General features: G+C 63.3%; 1 protein-coding gene across 1 annotated transcript; it reads right to left on the reverse strand.

Annotated features, from left to right (window-relative positions):
* Window position 1: 1 nt before the first annotated feature.
* Window positions 2-15,023, reverse strand: PDE1B (phosphodiesterase 1B). Its single transcript, XM_071799857.1, has 16 exons — window positions 14,030-15,023; window positions 13,365-13,503; window positions 7,959-8,072; window positions 7,697-7,882; window positions 6,987-7,053; window positions 5,803-5,919; window positions 5,552-5,692; window positions 5,092-5,192; window positions 3,991-4,116; window positions 3,802-3,903; window positions 3,593-3,713; window positions 3,438-3,519; window positions 3,220-3,346; window positions 2,243-2,379; window positions 1,930-2,034; window positions 2-1,851 (listed from the first exon to the last, which is right to left on the reverse strand). The coding sequence occupies exons 1-15, from the start codon at window positions 14,394-14,396 to the stop codon at window positions 1,946-1,948; spliced, it is 2,016 nt and encodes a 671-aa protein (XP_071655958.1). The 5' UTR covers window positions 14,397-15,023; the 3' UTR covers window positions 2-1,851; window positions 1,930-1,945.
* Between the last annotated feature and the right edge of the window lie 549 nt (window positions 15,024-15,572).

The following is a 15,572-nucleotide window of genomic DNA, read 5'->3' on the forward strand; positions in this document are numbered from 1 at the left end:
GGGTGGTGGATGGTTTATTAATTGCTCGTTAGCGGCGGCGCTTCGTTTCACATGCGTGTGTGGGTGGAGCTGTGCCAGTGGGGAGGGGGGGAACGGATGGGGGGCCGAGCCGGGGGACCGGAGCGGGAGGTGCTGGAGCTCGAGGATGCTCAAGGCACACGGGATGCAGGAGGATGCTCAAGGATGCTCTGGACACGCTGGAACGTGGATGCCGGAGGATGCTCGAGATGCACTGGGATGCAGGAGGATGCTCAAGGATGCTTGAGATACCCTGGGATGCAGGAGGATGCTTGAGATGCACCCGGATGCAGGAGGATGCTTGAGATACCCTGGGATGCCGGAGGATGCTCGAGAGGCACAGGAATGCTGAGTTATGCTCAAGGATGCTCGAGATACACTGGGATGCAGGAGGATGCTCGAGGATGCTTGAGATACCCTGGGATGCAGGAGGATGCTTGAGATGCACCGGGATGCAGGAGGATGCTCAAGGATGCTTGAGATACCCTGGGATGCAGGAGGATGCTCAAGGATGCTCTGGGCCTGCTGGAACCAGGATGCCAGAGGATGCTCAAGAGGCACCGGGATGCTGAAGTATGCTCAAGGATGTTCGAGATACACTGGGATGCAGGAGGATGCTCCAGGATGCTTGAGATGCACCAAGATGCAGGAGGATGCTCTGGAACCAGAATACTGGAGGATACTCGATCCACACCAGGATGCCGGAAGATACTCAAGGATGCTCGAAGCACACCAGAGCTGGGATGCTGGAGGATGCTTGAGGCAAACTAGGATGCCGGAGGATGCTCAAGACACACCAAGATGTCAGAGGATACTTGAGGATGCTCGAGATACACCAGTATGCCGGAGGATGCTCGAGGCAAACCAGGATGCTGGAGGATGCTCAAGGATGCTAGAGGATGCTCGAGGCACGCCAGGATGCCGGAAGATGCTGGAACCAGGACGCCAGAGGATGCTTGAAGCACACCAGAACCGAGATGCTGGAGGATGCTCGAGATACACCAGAATGCCGGAGGATGCCTGAGACACACGGGGATGCTGGAGGATGCTCGAGGGACACCAGAGCCGGAATGGCAGAGGATACTCAAGGATGCTCGAGGGACACCGGGATGCAGGAGGATGTTCGAGGCGGAGGAAGCCGGGGGGGGTATCCGGGGTACGCGCTGGAGCTGGAGATGCTGGAGACACAGCGGGGCCAGGGGGGGCTGGCACAGCCCTGGGGACACTGGGGCTGGCACTGTCACCTCCGGGCCCGATCCTGCCCCCCCCGCCACTGCCCCATCACCCCCCACCTCACCCACAACATGTGGGGAAGGACCCTGGGGGGACACGGGGACAGGTCCCACAGACACACAGATCAGGGGACAGGGATGCTCCAGGCGCATAGGGCAGGATGGGGACATTTAAGGACATTTGGGGACACCCACCACGGTGTGGCCGCACTGACCCAGCAGGCACAGAGGGGACAACGGTGGCCCTCAGAGTGACACACCCTACATGGCTCCTCTGTCACCTGCTGTCCCCAGTGCCACCGCCATCGTCCCCACCCCGCCATGGGGTGACAAGCAGCTTTTGTAGAAAATCATAAGGGCAAAACCCAGCGTGGGGGGCCAGGAAGCCACTGGTGTGACAGCGAGAGGGTCGGTGTCACCGTTACCAGTGGCCCAAGGTTTGGCACAGGCGGCCGGAGGTGGCCGGGCTGGGGGGTACCGAGGGGACCGACCCCGGGGGTGCTGGTGGCACCGGCACGAATCCTCCCTCCCCGCGAATGGTGCTGAACTCGATGGCGTCGGACACAGTGGGCGAGACGGCGTCACTCGGCCGGACGAGAACCTGTTGTTGTGGTGGGGACAGTCACAGCCGGGCCACCAATGTGGCCCCCCAGGGCTGGGTTGTCCCCCCAGTGCCCACCTCGCTGCTCCCGCTGTTATTCCACGTCCCCATTCTGGTTGTTTCTGGTGGCGGGCGGCTCCTCGCAGGGTGACAGCTCCTCGATGGACGCCTGGTTGGTGATGCCTGGGGGGACACGGGGTGCGGGGACACAGGGTGTGGGGACACTGAGAACACTGAGACCTCCCCCAAGTCATCCCACCCACCCCACAAGCCCAAGTGTCACCCACCCCGTGCTGCCCACCCAGGGATGCTCAGCACAGCCTCGCGTGTCCCCACGATGCTGCCTGTCCCCTCCCCGGGGGACACGGTGGCCGTGGTGGCCGTCACCTACCACTGGCCGCCCGCTCCTTCCACTTCTGCTTGTTCTCCTGGATGTACTTGGTCCAGGTGGAGCGGAACCCGGCCAGGTCGGATTTGATGTCCCCCAGCTCCAGGTGCTCATCCAGGGACGGCTGCCGCCACTGCGAGCTGCGGGGACAGGGACGGCTGGGATGGGGACAGCTGGGGACAGGGACAGCTGAGGATAGGGACAGCTGGGACAGGGACAGCTGAGGATGGGGACAGCCGGGGATGGGGACACCTGGAGTTGGGGACACCTGGGGACGGGGACACCTGGGGACGGGGACAGTTTGGATGGGGACAGCTGCAGATGGCAACAGCTGGGGACTGGGACACCTGGGGATGGGGACAGTTTGGATGGGGACACCTGGGGACGGGGACAGTTTGGATGGGGACAGCTGCAGATGGGAGCAGCTGGGGACTGGGACACCTGAGGATGGGGACAGCCGGGGATGGGGACACCTGGGGACAGGGACAGTTTGGATGGGGACAGCTGCAGATGGGAACAGCTGGGGACTGGGACACCTGGGGATGGGGACAGCCGGGGATGGGGACACATGGAGATGGGGACACCTGGGGACGGGGACAGTTTGGATGGGGACAGCTGCGGGTGGGAACAGCCAGGGATAGGGACACCTGGGGAGGGGGATACCTGGGGATGGTGAAAGTTGGGGATGGGGACAGCCAGGGAGGGGGACAGTTGGGGATGGGGCAGCTGGGGACAGAGACAGCCGGGGACGGGGACATCTGGGGATGGGGACAGCCGGGGATGGGATGGCTGGGGACAGAGACAGTCGGGCATGGGGACACCTGGGGATGGGGACAGTCGGGGAGGGGGACAGCCGGGGACGGGATGGCTGGGGACAGGGACAGCTGGGGACGGGGACAGCTGGGGACGGGGACAGCCAGTACCACCACCTCCCTGCACCCAAAACAAGAAGGGGAAACTGAGGCAGAGGGGTGGTCGACCTGGGTGGCTGGGTGGCCGCCGGGTTGCCCTTGGACTTGGTGCCGTCCTCAGCGAGGGGCAGCACCAGCTTCTCGGCCACGTCGGTCAGCACCGAGAAGGTGGGTTCCACGATGAAGTCGATGAAGCCTGCGGTGGGGAAGGGACACGGCAGCCATGGGGAGGGGAGACGGCGGCCATGGGGACGCGCCCTGGCTGGGGACAGGCTGGGGACACTCACCGATCTGCGACTGGGCCACCAGCGTTGAAGTGCGGTCGCAGAGCGGCGAGAAGGGCAGCCCCAGCTCGGCCTCCTTGTCCCCCTGGGAAGGCGAAGCGAGGGAGATGCGTCCCCAAGGGGTTGTCCCCCTGTCCCCAGGGCCGTGGGGACCCTACCTGCCTGAAGAACTCCTCCATGAGCGCCTTGGTCCAGCGGCTGTGCACGGCCCATTGCTTGGTGGGGTGGCTGATATCGGCCGCATGCAGCAGCAGCGACAGCACCTTGGACTTGTCGATCCTACGGAGGGGACCCCGCTGCTGAGGTTTGTCCCCAAAAGCCACATCATGTCCCCCACGCTGGGGACTTCTCCCCAACCCGCACTCACCGCTCCAGCTGCTGCAGCGACGTCTTCATGGACTTGACCTGCTGGAAGTGGCAGGACATGTCGGTGGCCAGGACCATCTCGATCACCAGCGCCCGCAGCTCCCTGCGCCCCGGGGAGGGGGGGGGAAATGTCATCAGGGTCCGGTGTCCCCACCGGGGACAGCGCCGGGGACAAGGACGGGGACCTTACGCAAACTCGTCCTTGGTGAGGTTGACGAAGATGTTCATCTCGTCATCCTGCATCATGCGGAACACGGCGCTGATGTGGTGGTTCTCCAGCACCGAGCGGTCGTTGTAGAGGATGGCGCAGTCCGACCTGGGGACAGAGGGGACAGTGGGACCCCAGCGTGGTGGCAGGGAAGCTGAGACACCTCCCCGTGGGGAGAGGGGTGTCCCCAGGGTGCTGGTGGTGGCACTGAGTGGCCCCGAGGTGCCGGATCACAGCCACATTAGAGGCCATAGGTGTCCCCAGGGTGCCAGCACATCTGTATCAATGGCCTGGGTGTCCCCAGGGTGCTGGCACATCTGCATCACAGCTGTATCAATGGCCTGGGTGTCCCCAAGGTGCCATCCCAGCTGTATCAATGGCCTGGGTGTCCCCAGGGCGCTGGCACATCTGTATCACAGCTGTATCAATGGCCTGGGTGTCCCCAAGGTGCCATCCCAGCTGTATCAATGGCCTGGGAGTCCCCAGGGCGCTGGCACAGCTGTATCACAGCTGTATCAATGGCCTGGGTGTCCCCAAGGTGCCATCCCAGCTGTATCAATGGCCTGGTTGTCCCCAGGGTGATGGCACAGCTGTATCACAGCTGTATCAATGGCCTGGGTGTCCCCAGGGTGTCATCACATCTGTATCCCAGCTGTATCAATGGCCTGGGTGTCCCCAAGGTGCCATCCCAGCTGTATCAATGGCCTGGTTGTCCCCAGGGTGCCAGCACATCTGTATCACAGCTGTATCAAGGGCCTGGTTGTCCCCAAGGTGCCCGCACACCTGTCTCCTGGCTGTTATTGGTGGCACCGAGTGTCCCCAGGGTGCTGGCACACGCATATCCTGGCTGCATGGGTGGCACTGCGTGTCCCCAAGCTGCCAGCACATCTGTGTCCCAGCCACATCGGTGACATCGAGTGTCCACAGGGTGCCACTTTCCACGCCTCACAGTGTCCCACACGTCCCCATGACAGCTCCCCAGCCCTACCCGTGCCGTGCCATGTCACCTGCACCATGCCATGCCATGCCACCCACGCCACGCCACGTCACCCGTGCCACCCGCACGGTGTCCCCCGCCCTCACTTGGTCTGGATGTGGAAGCTGTTGGTGGTGCCCGTGTGCTCGTAGTCGTGGATGGCGGCAGCGAAGATGGTGGCCAGGACCTCGATCTCCGTCAGGTAGTGCTGGGGGGACGCAGGTGGCACGGGGACGGTCACCAGGCCCCCCAGTGACACCCCGTGAGGGACACGGGGCGCAGGGTGTGGGATGCTCAGCATGCGGGTGTTTGCACGACGGCGCGTGACCACACGTGTGCACGGCCACGCGTGTGACGTGACAGGGGACACCAGGACACGGACACACATCCCCGCAAGCCGGGGGTCACCCCATCATCCCGGTGACATTGTCATGACAACAGCGCCATTGTTGCCATGGAGACGGCAGCGTGGAGCAAGCATCACTGGGCCCAGACACTACCCGGGACCTCCCAGTGTCCCCGTGGGACCCCCAAATATCCCCATGGGACCCCAAAAAGTGCCCTTACCAGCATCCCAGTGCGCAGCAGGAAGCAGTGGACGGTCTGGGTGACATCGGCGGCGTGGACCTGGTTGTGGTAGGGGTTGCGGTACTTGCCGTATCCGGTCTCCAGCGCATCCAGCAGCGTGGTCAGGAAGACGGTGGGGATCTGCGGCACAGGCATGCGCGCTCACGGCTGCACCCGTCCCCGCAGCACCCACGGGTGGGCACGGACACCCACGGGTGGGAACAGGCACCCATGGGTGGGAACAGACGCACCTTGAAGCGGCTGTTGAGGTTGTGTCGGGTGAAGAGCTCGAAGACGATGGTGCGCAGGGAGTGATCGTCCGTCACCCGGTTCAGCGTGAAGACGTCGAAGCACCAAAGGTCGAGGCTCTGGAAGGGTGGGGGGACACGGGGGTGTCGGCACAGGGTTGGGGGGAGATCAGTGCCTGGGGACACCCGGGGACACCCAGCTGTGCCTGGTGAAGTCCAGCAAAGCCCAGTGATGCCCAGTGGAGTCCAGTGATGCCCAGTAAAGCCCAGCAAAGACCAGTGAAGCCCAGTGATGCCCAGTAAAGCCCAGCAAAGACCAGTGAAGCCCAGTGACGCCCAGTAAAGCCCAGCAAAGACCAGTGAAGCCCAGTGATGCCCAGTAAAGCCCAGTGAACCACAGTGATGCCCAGCAATGCCCAGTAAAGCCCAGCAAAGCCCAGTGATGCCCAGTAAAGCCCAGCGAACCACAGTGAAGCCCAGAGATGCCCAGTAAAGACCAGTAATGGCCAGTGAAGCCCAGCGAAGCCCTGTGGAGCCCAGGGATGCCCAGTAAAGATCTGGGATGCCCAGCGAAGCCCAGTGATGCCCAGTAAAGCCCAGTGAACCACAGTGATGCCCAGGGATGCCCAGTAAAGTCCAGCAAAGCCCAGTGATGCCCAGTAAAGCCCAGTGAACCACAGTGATGCCCAGCGATGCCCAGTAAAGCCCAGCAAAGCCCAGTGATGCCCAGTAAAGCCCAGAGATGCCCGGTAAAGACCAGTAATGGCCAGTGAAGCCCAGCGAAGCCCTGTGGAGCCCAGGGATGCCCAGTAAAGACCTGGGATGCCCAGCAAAGCCCAGTGAAGCCCAGTGATGCCCAGCAAAGCTCAGCAAAGCACATTGATGCCCAGCAAAGCTCAGCAAAGCCGAGTGATGCCCAGCAAAGCCCAGTGACACCCAGTCAACCCCAATAAAGACCAGCAAACTGCAGTGATGCCCAGTGAAGCCCAGCAAAGCCCAGTAAAGCTCAGCTATACCCGGTGAAGCCCAGCAAAGCCCAGCGATGCCCAGTAGCACTGGGTGCCGTCTCCCATGGAGTGGATGTGCCAGCCCAGGGGAGCATCCCAGGGCAGGGGGAATTGGGGTACCCCACACACCCCGGGGCAGCATCCCTGGGATAACTGGGTGCCCCCCACACCCCAAGGTACCTTCAGGCAGTTGAGGACGGAGGTGGAGTAGCTGGGCCCCACGGCCGTGTACGTCCGGCGAAACATCCTGCAAGAAACGGTGGATGTGGGTGCTGGGGGACCCACCCGGGTGTTCACCCTTGGGTGCCAGGGGACAAACCCTGGGAGCAGGAGACATCCGGGCACTGGGGCCACCCCAGGTGCTTGGGGACCCCGCTGGGCATTGGGGACAACCCCTGGTGCCACAGGGGTTGTAATTATAAATATGTGAAGGGTGAGAGCCATGATGATGATGGAGTGGAGCATCTCCCATGTGAGGAAAGGCTGAGGGAGCTGGGGCTCTGGAGCTGGAGAAGAGGGGACTGAGGGGGGACTCATTCCTGGGGATCAGTATGGAAAGGGGCAGTGTCAGGAGGATGGAGCCAGGCTCTTCTGGGTGACAACCAGTGACAGGACAAGGGGCAATGGGTGCAAACTGGAACACAGGAGGTTCCACTTAAATATGAGCAGAAACTTGTTCATGGTGAGGGTGGCAGAGCCTGGCCCAGGCTGCCCAGGGGGGTTGTGGAGTCTCCTTCTCTGCAGACATTCAAACCCGCCTGGTTCCCGTGTAACCTCAGCTGGGTGTTCCCGCTCCACTAAAGATGATTTTTGGGATCCCTTCCAACCCATGACACTCAGTGACTCCATGACCACCCTCCCACTCCCCAAACCCCCACCCCAGCACCCACCTCTCCACGAAGATTCCGGCCTGGACTGCGTGGACGATGCTGCGGAACTTGGGTTTCTCCTCGGCGCGGCGGCCCTTGGCGCGCGCCTGCTGGGTGAAGGTGGCCGCCAGCCAGTCCCGCACCTCGGAGGGGACGGCGGCGTCCGAGCCCATGGCCCGCAGCTCGTCCTCCGTGTCCAGCATCTGCCTGCAGGACGGGGGGGTGGCATCAGGGCGGGGTGATCGTCACCCTGTGTCACCTTGGTGTCACCCTGCAGCCACACCTGGTCTCGTCGATGCAAACGGCCTCGAGCAGCGAGGCCGCGTACTCCAGGTTCCTGCGCAGCTCCTCCACGTTCACCTCGCCCGTCTCCAGCTGCTTCACCATGAACCGCAGCCTGTAGGGGGGACAAAGGGACAGTTTGGGGGGTCTCCAAGCGCCCTGCGGCAGGATGCGTCCCCACTGGGGGCACCCATGGGGTCAGAGAGTCATCTGGGTTTGAAAGGACCCTCAAGTCCAACCGTTCACCCAACCCTGTCACTAAATGTCCCCATGAACGTCACCTGTTCACCCCCCTCCAGGGATGGTGACTCCAGCACCACCCTGGGCAGCCTGTTCAGTGCCCTTTGGGGAACAAATCACCCCAAATTTGCACCCTCAGCCTCCCCTGGTGCAACGTGAGGCTGTTTCCTCTCATCCTGGCGCTTGTTGCATGTGCGCACACTTGTACGCGCACGCACGCATGCACACGTGCACAGACACAGATGTGCACACTTGCACATGCATGCACAGACATGCACGTGTCCACTTGAACACGCACATGCACACACAAACACGTGTGCACATATAAGCACACTCGCACACACATGCATGCACACACGTGCACACTTGCACATACATGCACGTGCGCGCACACATGCACGTGCGCACACTTGCACATATGTGCCCATGCATAGCTGCACACACTTGCACATACACGTATGCACACACACGTGCACACTTGCACACACTTACTTGCACATACATGCATACATGCACACACATATATGCACATACACGTATGCACACTTGCACATATGTGCCCATGCATAGTTGCACACACTTGCACATACACGTATGCACACACATATGCACACCTGCACACACTTACTTGCACATACATGCATACACATACATGCACATACACATATGCACACTTCCACATGTGCCCATGCATAGTTGCACACACATGCACATACACGTGTGCACACTAGCACATATGTGCACATCCACACTTGCACACACACGCGTGCACATGCACATGTGCACACTTGCACATATGTGCACATCCACACTTGCACACACATGTGTGCATGTGCACATACACATGTGCACATGCACACAAATGCACACACATGCGTGCACATGCACATGCACACAAATGCACACACACGTGTGCACTTGCACATACATGCACATGCAAACACATGCATGCACACACATACACAAGTGCACACTTGCACATATGTGCACATGCGCATTTGCACACAAATACACACATGCACGCATTCACACACACGTGCACTTGCACACGTGCACACGCACGTTTGCACACGCACACACACACACTTGCACCCGCCTCTCCCCCAGCCCTCCCGTCTGACACACGCCTGCACACGCGTGTGCGCGCAGCCGCCCGCCCGCACCCATCTGTCTGTGTGTCCGTCTGTCTGTCGGGGCGGGGGGGGTGGAATCCCATTTGTCGCCTGGGGGCTGGGGACGTGCCACCCCCGCAGCTGTGTCTCCCATTCGCACGCCGGCTGGCACGGGCTGCCACACGTTGTCACACACTGTCACACGCTGTCACAGCCCCCCCAGTGCTCCACCAGCTCCCCCCAGATTGGAGTGAGGGACGTGGTGTTGGGGACATAGTGGCAAGGGACACCAGCCACCCTGTCCCCTCCCGAAGGCCTCACTGTCACCATCACTGCCACCTGCCAGGTCCCCACCGGTCCCCAATGGTCCCCGTTGCTGCCACCAGCACCCAGAGGGTCCCCAGCAGCGACCACCAGGTCCCCAGCGGTCCCCTATGCACGCTGTCCCCAAGACTGGTGGCACCTGTCCCCACCATCAGCAGTTTCCTGTGACATGGCCAGCCTGGCCCTCACTTTGGGGACGCCTCCAGGTCCCCCCAAAACGTGGCCATAGGGAGGGTGACAGCACATGGTGACAGTCTCAGGGGATGGGGACAGAGGCCACCACCCCCCCATGCCATTCCCACGGCCAGCCCCTGTGGTGGGACACAGTGTCCCTGTCACCCCGTGTCCCAGCAGCAGGGATGTCACCACGGTCACAGTGTCCCCAGTGTGGGTGACACAAGCTGTGCATGTCCCCACCTGCCACCAGCCCGGCCCCCTGGGGAAACTGAGGCACGGCATGACGGGAGGGTCACAGTGTCCCCACCAGTGTCACAGTGTCCCCACCACGCTGGCTCCTTGGGGACCAGCTCAAGCCCGTGGGTCACTGGCTGAGATGCTGTGTCCCTTGTCCCTTGTCCCCCAGCGGCAGCTCCAAACCCCACGAGCAGGATGTGACCGGCAGTGACCCAGGAGGTGCTGGCACTTGTCCCCAACCCAGGGGACAGTCCCTGGGAGGGGACAGCGCCGTGACTCCCCAGGAGGGACCAGCGGGGCCGTGGGACCGTGTGGGGACAGGGACAAGGATCCTGGTCACAAGCAGGGACAGAGGGACCCCCATTGCTCCAGCAGGGGACAAAGTCCCCATGGCTGGGGACACGGGGTGGTGGCAGTGACTCCTGCACGGTTTCCTGCCCTCTGATTGCAATTAACGTTAATTACTGAACTCACGCCCTGAAAACGTCCCCAGGTCCCCAAGGTGGTGGCTGGTGGCCTTGTCCCAGCACAGCGACCGGACCCAGTTTGGTGGGTGGGGGCCACCACGTCCCCAGCCAAGGTGACAGTGACAGTTGCCAGCGAGGGGGACGGCGGGGGGGCCACAAGACGTCACGTTCAGAGCCAGCACGAAGCTCCGGGGGAATGTGACCTTGGGAAGGCAATTGTCACCTTCCCATGCCTGCCACCCACCCTGGGGACACTCACCCTCAGGGACACCCATTCCTGGGGACCCCCACCCTGAGTGGCACCCTTGTGTCACTCGCCTGTCACAGCCGGCGCTGGGACCCCCGCACGGAGCGTGGGGACAAGGGACAGCCGCCCCCCGGCTGCGTCACGCTGCCAGGCAGGTGCCACCCGCGCCCACGGTCCCCACGGGCTGCCTGTCACCACCCACGGCCCCGCGCTGCTGCTGCCCCCCCGGGCCACCCCACATCGGGTCCCAGGCCCCCATGCACACGTGTTCCGTGCGCACTCAGGTGTGCACGTGCATGCACACACGTGTTCCCGTGCACACGTGCTCCATACCTGCTCAGGTGTGCACAGGCACGTGCATGTGTGTTCCCGTGCACGTGCACACGTTCCCATGCACATCTGCTCCATGCACACTCAGGTGTGCACATGCACACATGTTCCCATGCACATGCACTCCATGCATGCTCAGGTGTGCACGTGCATGTGCCCATGTGTTTCCTGTGCACACTCAGGCGTGCACAGGCATGTGCACGTGTGTTCCCATGCACATCTGCTCCATGCACGCTCAGCTGTGCACGTGCATGTGCACACGTGTTCCTGTGCACACGTGCTCCATGCATGCTCAGGTGTGCACACATGCTCCATGCACACTCAGGTGTGCACATGCATGTGCACAAATGCTCCATGCATGCTCAGGTGTGCACACATGCTCCATGCACGCTCAGGTGTGCACATGCATGTGTACATGTGCTCCATGCATGCTCAGGTGTGCACACATGCTCCATGCACGCTCAGGTGTGCACATGCACGTGCACATGTGCTCCATGCATGCTCAGGTGTGCACATGCATGTGCACATGTGCTCCATGCGTGCTCAGGTGTGCACATGCATGTGCACATGTGCTCCATGCGTGCTCAGGTGTGCACATGTGCTCCATGCACACTCAGGTGTGCACGTGCCCACGTGTTTCCTGAGCACACTCAGTTGTGCACATGGCTATGCATGTGTTCCCATGCACATTTGCACCATGCACGCTCAGGTGTGCATGTGCACACGTGATCCATGCACACTCAGGTGTGCACGGGTATGTGCCCACGTGTTTCCCATGCACACTCAGGTGTGCACGTGGCTGCATACGAGTTCCTGTGCACACGTGCTCCGTGCACACTCAGGTGCGCATGTGCACGTGCGCACACACTCCTGTGCTCACTCAGGTGTGCACACGGGGCTGCACACGTGTTTCTGTGCACGCTCAGGTGTGCACACGCTTTTCCATGCACGCTCAGGTGCGCTCTGACACACTGACCTGCTCCCACGGGTGCACAATCACCCCCTGTGCACACCTGGGTGTGCACAGAGCACATGTGCACACACATGAACCAAACTCCAGGCCTGCACACACACATTTGCACGCTCCCAGCAACGTGCGCAGCCAGTTGCACACTCAGGCTTTGCACGCACGTCCTGAGAACTCCAGCACCAACGTTTCACGCCCCGACCGCATCCTGCCCGGCCTCGGGTACGCGTGAAACACACTCAGCTCACCAGCAAACGTGCAACGCGGCCCCGTCCTTGTCCCCATGTCGCCTCGTGCACCTTCACCAGGTTCCACGTGCACCCCCGTGCACGCCCCTTGCACGCCCACGCCGCACGAGGACCCGCACGTGCCGCGGGTCGGCAAGGGGGCACAAGCACTCGTGAGCACAACTGCACATGGGGGGGCACCACCAGCACCCCCCGAAGAGGAGGGGAGCACCCACTGTCCCCCCAACCCAGGGTTGGGGGCACCCCTGGCACCCCCAAAGTCAGCCCAGGGTCATGGGTGCCCCCAGCCTGACGGGGTGCAATGGGTGCAGGGGGGTCCTGCATTGGGGGGGTCCCCAGGGGCAGCTGAAAGTCCTGGGGTCCTGCCTGGGGGGGAGCACAATGTGGGGGTCACCGAGGTCCCTTAGAGAAGGGTGGGGGGGGTCCCCAAAGGGGGTGACTGGGAGTTTGGTGGGGGATGATAGGTGGGCTCAAGGGTCCAGTTTGGGGGTCCCCGTTCAGGGGTGGGGGGTCCCCCGTTTAGGGGTCGAGTTTGGGGATGGGGTCCCAGTTTGGGATGAGGGTTTGTGGTTTGGGGGTCCCAGTTTGGGAGTGCAGGGCCCAGTTTGGGCATCAGGGGTCCCTGTTTGGGGGCCCTAATTTGGAGGTGGTGGGTCTCATTTTGGGGGTGCAGCTCTCAGTTCAGGGTGGGGGGTCCCCATTTAGGGGTGGGGGGGTCTCCACCTGAGGGTCCCTCTTTAGGGGTGGAGGATCCCCATTTGAGAGGTCTTGCTTTGCAGGTTTGGGGTCCCTGCTTGGGGGTGGTCATTCCCAATTTGGGGGTGCAGCTCCCAGTTAGGGGGTGCGGGGTCCTGCTTTAAGGGTTTGAGGTCCCTGCTTCGGGGTGGTTGTTCCCGGTTTGGGGGTCCCAGTTTGGCAGTGGGGGGTCCTCCTTTGCAGGTTTGGGCTCCCTGCTTGGGGGCAGTCATTCCCAGTTTGGGGGTGGTGAGTCCCATTTTGGGGGTGCAGCTCTCGGTTTGGGGGGTCCCCAGCTTTTGGGGGGGGGGGGGGTCACTCACAGCGCTCGGAGCTTGACCCAAATCTTCTTGCTGGGGGCGGACTTGATCTCCAGCGGGGAGGGGCAGCAGCCGCCGGCCGGGTCCGGCCCCTCACGCTCGGGCTGCAGCCCCGGGAGGCTCCGCGGCGGCTCCATGGCCCCTACCGGGGAACGCGGCCTCAGCCCCGGGGGAACCGGGAGCCGGTCCCGCCCCGCAGCCCCGGGAGGGGCCTCCCCGCGCACACCCCCCCCCGCCACCCCGCTCCTCTCGCCGCCCGGTACCCGGCGGCTGCGCAGGCGGCACCGGCCCGGGAGACGGAGCTAAGATGGATCCCGGGCACCGGGGGTGGGAGCGGCGGTGGGGGGCACCGGGGAGGGAGAACCGGGGGTGGGGGCAGCGGGGATGGGGAGAAGCGGGATGGGGAGAAACGGAGGTGGGGGACACCGGGAGGGTGAGAACAAGGGGTTGGGGGGCACCGGGGATGGGGAGAACGGGGAGGAGGGGAACCGGGATGCGGAGAAGCGGGGATGGGGGAAGCGAGGAGGGGAGAAGCGGAGGTGGGGGACACCGGGAGGGGGAGAAGCAGGGGTGGGGAGAACCGGGGGGAGAGCACCGGGAAGGGAGAATGGGGAGAACCGGCATGGGGAGCACCGGCGGGCGGGACCGGGGATGCTGCGCGCTCCTACCCGAGGATGCTCGGCCGGGAAGAGCCGGTGCTGCCGGTGCTGCCGCGCTCGGTGCTGCCGTGTCCCGGTGCAGCCGGTGCCGCCGGCTCCGTCTCCACCGCCCGGGCTCCGTCGCAACTTTCCCCGAGCCGGCACCGGCGGGAGGGCGGGGAGGGGCGGAGGGAGCCGGGGGCGGGGGCCGGGAACCGGGGTCCGCCCAGCCCCGCTCAGCACCGGCACCGGGTGGGGAGGGCGGGACCCCCACGGGGCTGTGGGGAAAGCGGGGAAATGCCCCGGGACCCGCCGTGGGGAGCGTGTCCGGGACCCCCGTAAGGGCTATGGGGGGGGAACGTCCCCAGGACCCCTTTGGGGGTACCCAGGACCCCATGGGGTTATGGGGGGCACCCCAGGAGCCTGTGGAGCTGGAGGGTGCGGGTACCCCAGGACTCCTGGCGGGTACCCCAAAACGCCTATGGGAGGGAGAAGGTCCCTCAGGACCCCCAGGACTCCTATAGAGGGTGGTCCAGGATCCATGTGGGGCTATGGGGGGGCATTCCAGGACCCCTGGGGGGTACCCAGGACCCCTGTGGGGCTATGGGGGGGCACCCCAGGACCCCTGGGGAGTGCCCAAGACCCCTATGGGGCTATAGGAGGGTACCCCAGGACGCCTGGGGGCTACCTAGGACCCCTATGGGGCTATGGGGGGGTACCCCAGGACCCCCGGGGGGTACCCAAGACCCCTGTGGGGCTATAGGGGGGTACCCAGGACCCCTGAGGAGTGGCCAAGACCCCTATGGGGCTATAGGGGGGTACCCCAGGACCCCTGGGGGGTACCAAGACCCCTATGGTGACACCATTGACTGTCCCCTCCTGCTGGACTCATGGCAGCAACAGCCCCCAAATTATTGTAGGACCTACATAAACCCAGGGGGCTGCTGGGCCTATTAGGACATGAACCCCTGAGCTGGGGGGGGGACACACCGGGGGGGTGGGAACCCCATGGTCCCCTTGTCACCCCCCCTGTGCCCCCCATCCCGTCCATGTCCCACCAGGAAACCAAGGATGGAACCAAGGATGGAACCAAGGGCCGGGGGGGCTCAGGGCACACACAGGGGGGGATTTGGGGATGCCAGAGCCCTGGGGGGGGTCCCAGTGATGGGGGGGGGGTGGCAGCCCCTGCACCACCTCCCCCCGCACGCACCGATCCGCAGCCCCCGCGCTAATTAATAATATTAATCAGCCTTTATGTAATGGCGGGGGTGTGTGCAGCACCCACGGCCGCGGCGCAGGGGGGAACAGGTGGGACCCCCCCCATTTCGGGGTGTCACCCCCCCGTTGTCCCACTGCACCCGATGGCTTTACCATGTCCCCACCTGCCACCAGGTCACCTTTGCTCGCTGGCACCCATGGGTGCTGCCCGGGGAGGGGTGTCCCTTGACTCTCCCAAATAGGAGCTGTGAACAAAGCGGGGGGGGGGGGGTCCCAAAATGGGGGGGGGCGTGGGCAGATCCGCGAGACAAAGCCGCGCTGCGGCGGGGAGCTCGTTACCGCTTCGTATCGTGAT

Source organism: Patagioenas fasciata, chromosome 28 (genome assembly GCF_037038585.1).
Source record: "Patagioenas fasciata isolate bPatFas1 chromosome 28, bPatFas1.hap1, whole genome shotgun sequence".
Taxonomy (NCBI): Eukaryota; Metazoa; Chordata; class Aves; order Columbiformes; family Columbidae; genus Patagioenas; species Patagioenas fasciata.

Coding starts and splice junctions, on each gene's coding strand:
- PDE1B (XM_071799857.1), bottom strand. CDS start 14,396: ATGGGGTCCTGGGTACCCCCAAAGGGGTCCTGGGGACGTTCCCCCCCC. Junction 7,883..7,958: donor GTTTGCATCGACGAGACCAG/GTGTGGCTGCAG, acceptor CCCGTCCTGCAG/GCAGATGCTGGACACGGAGG. Junction 5,693..5,802: donor ACCTCAACAGCCGCTTCAAG/GTGCGTCTGTTC, acceptor CCTGTGCCGCAG/ATCCCCACCGTCTTCCTGAC.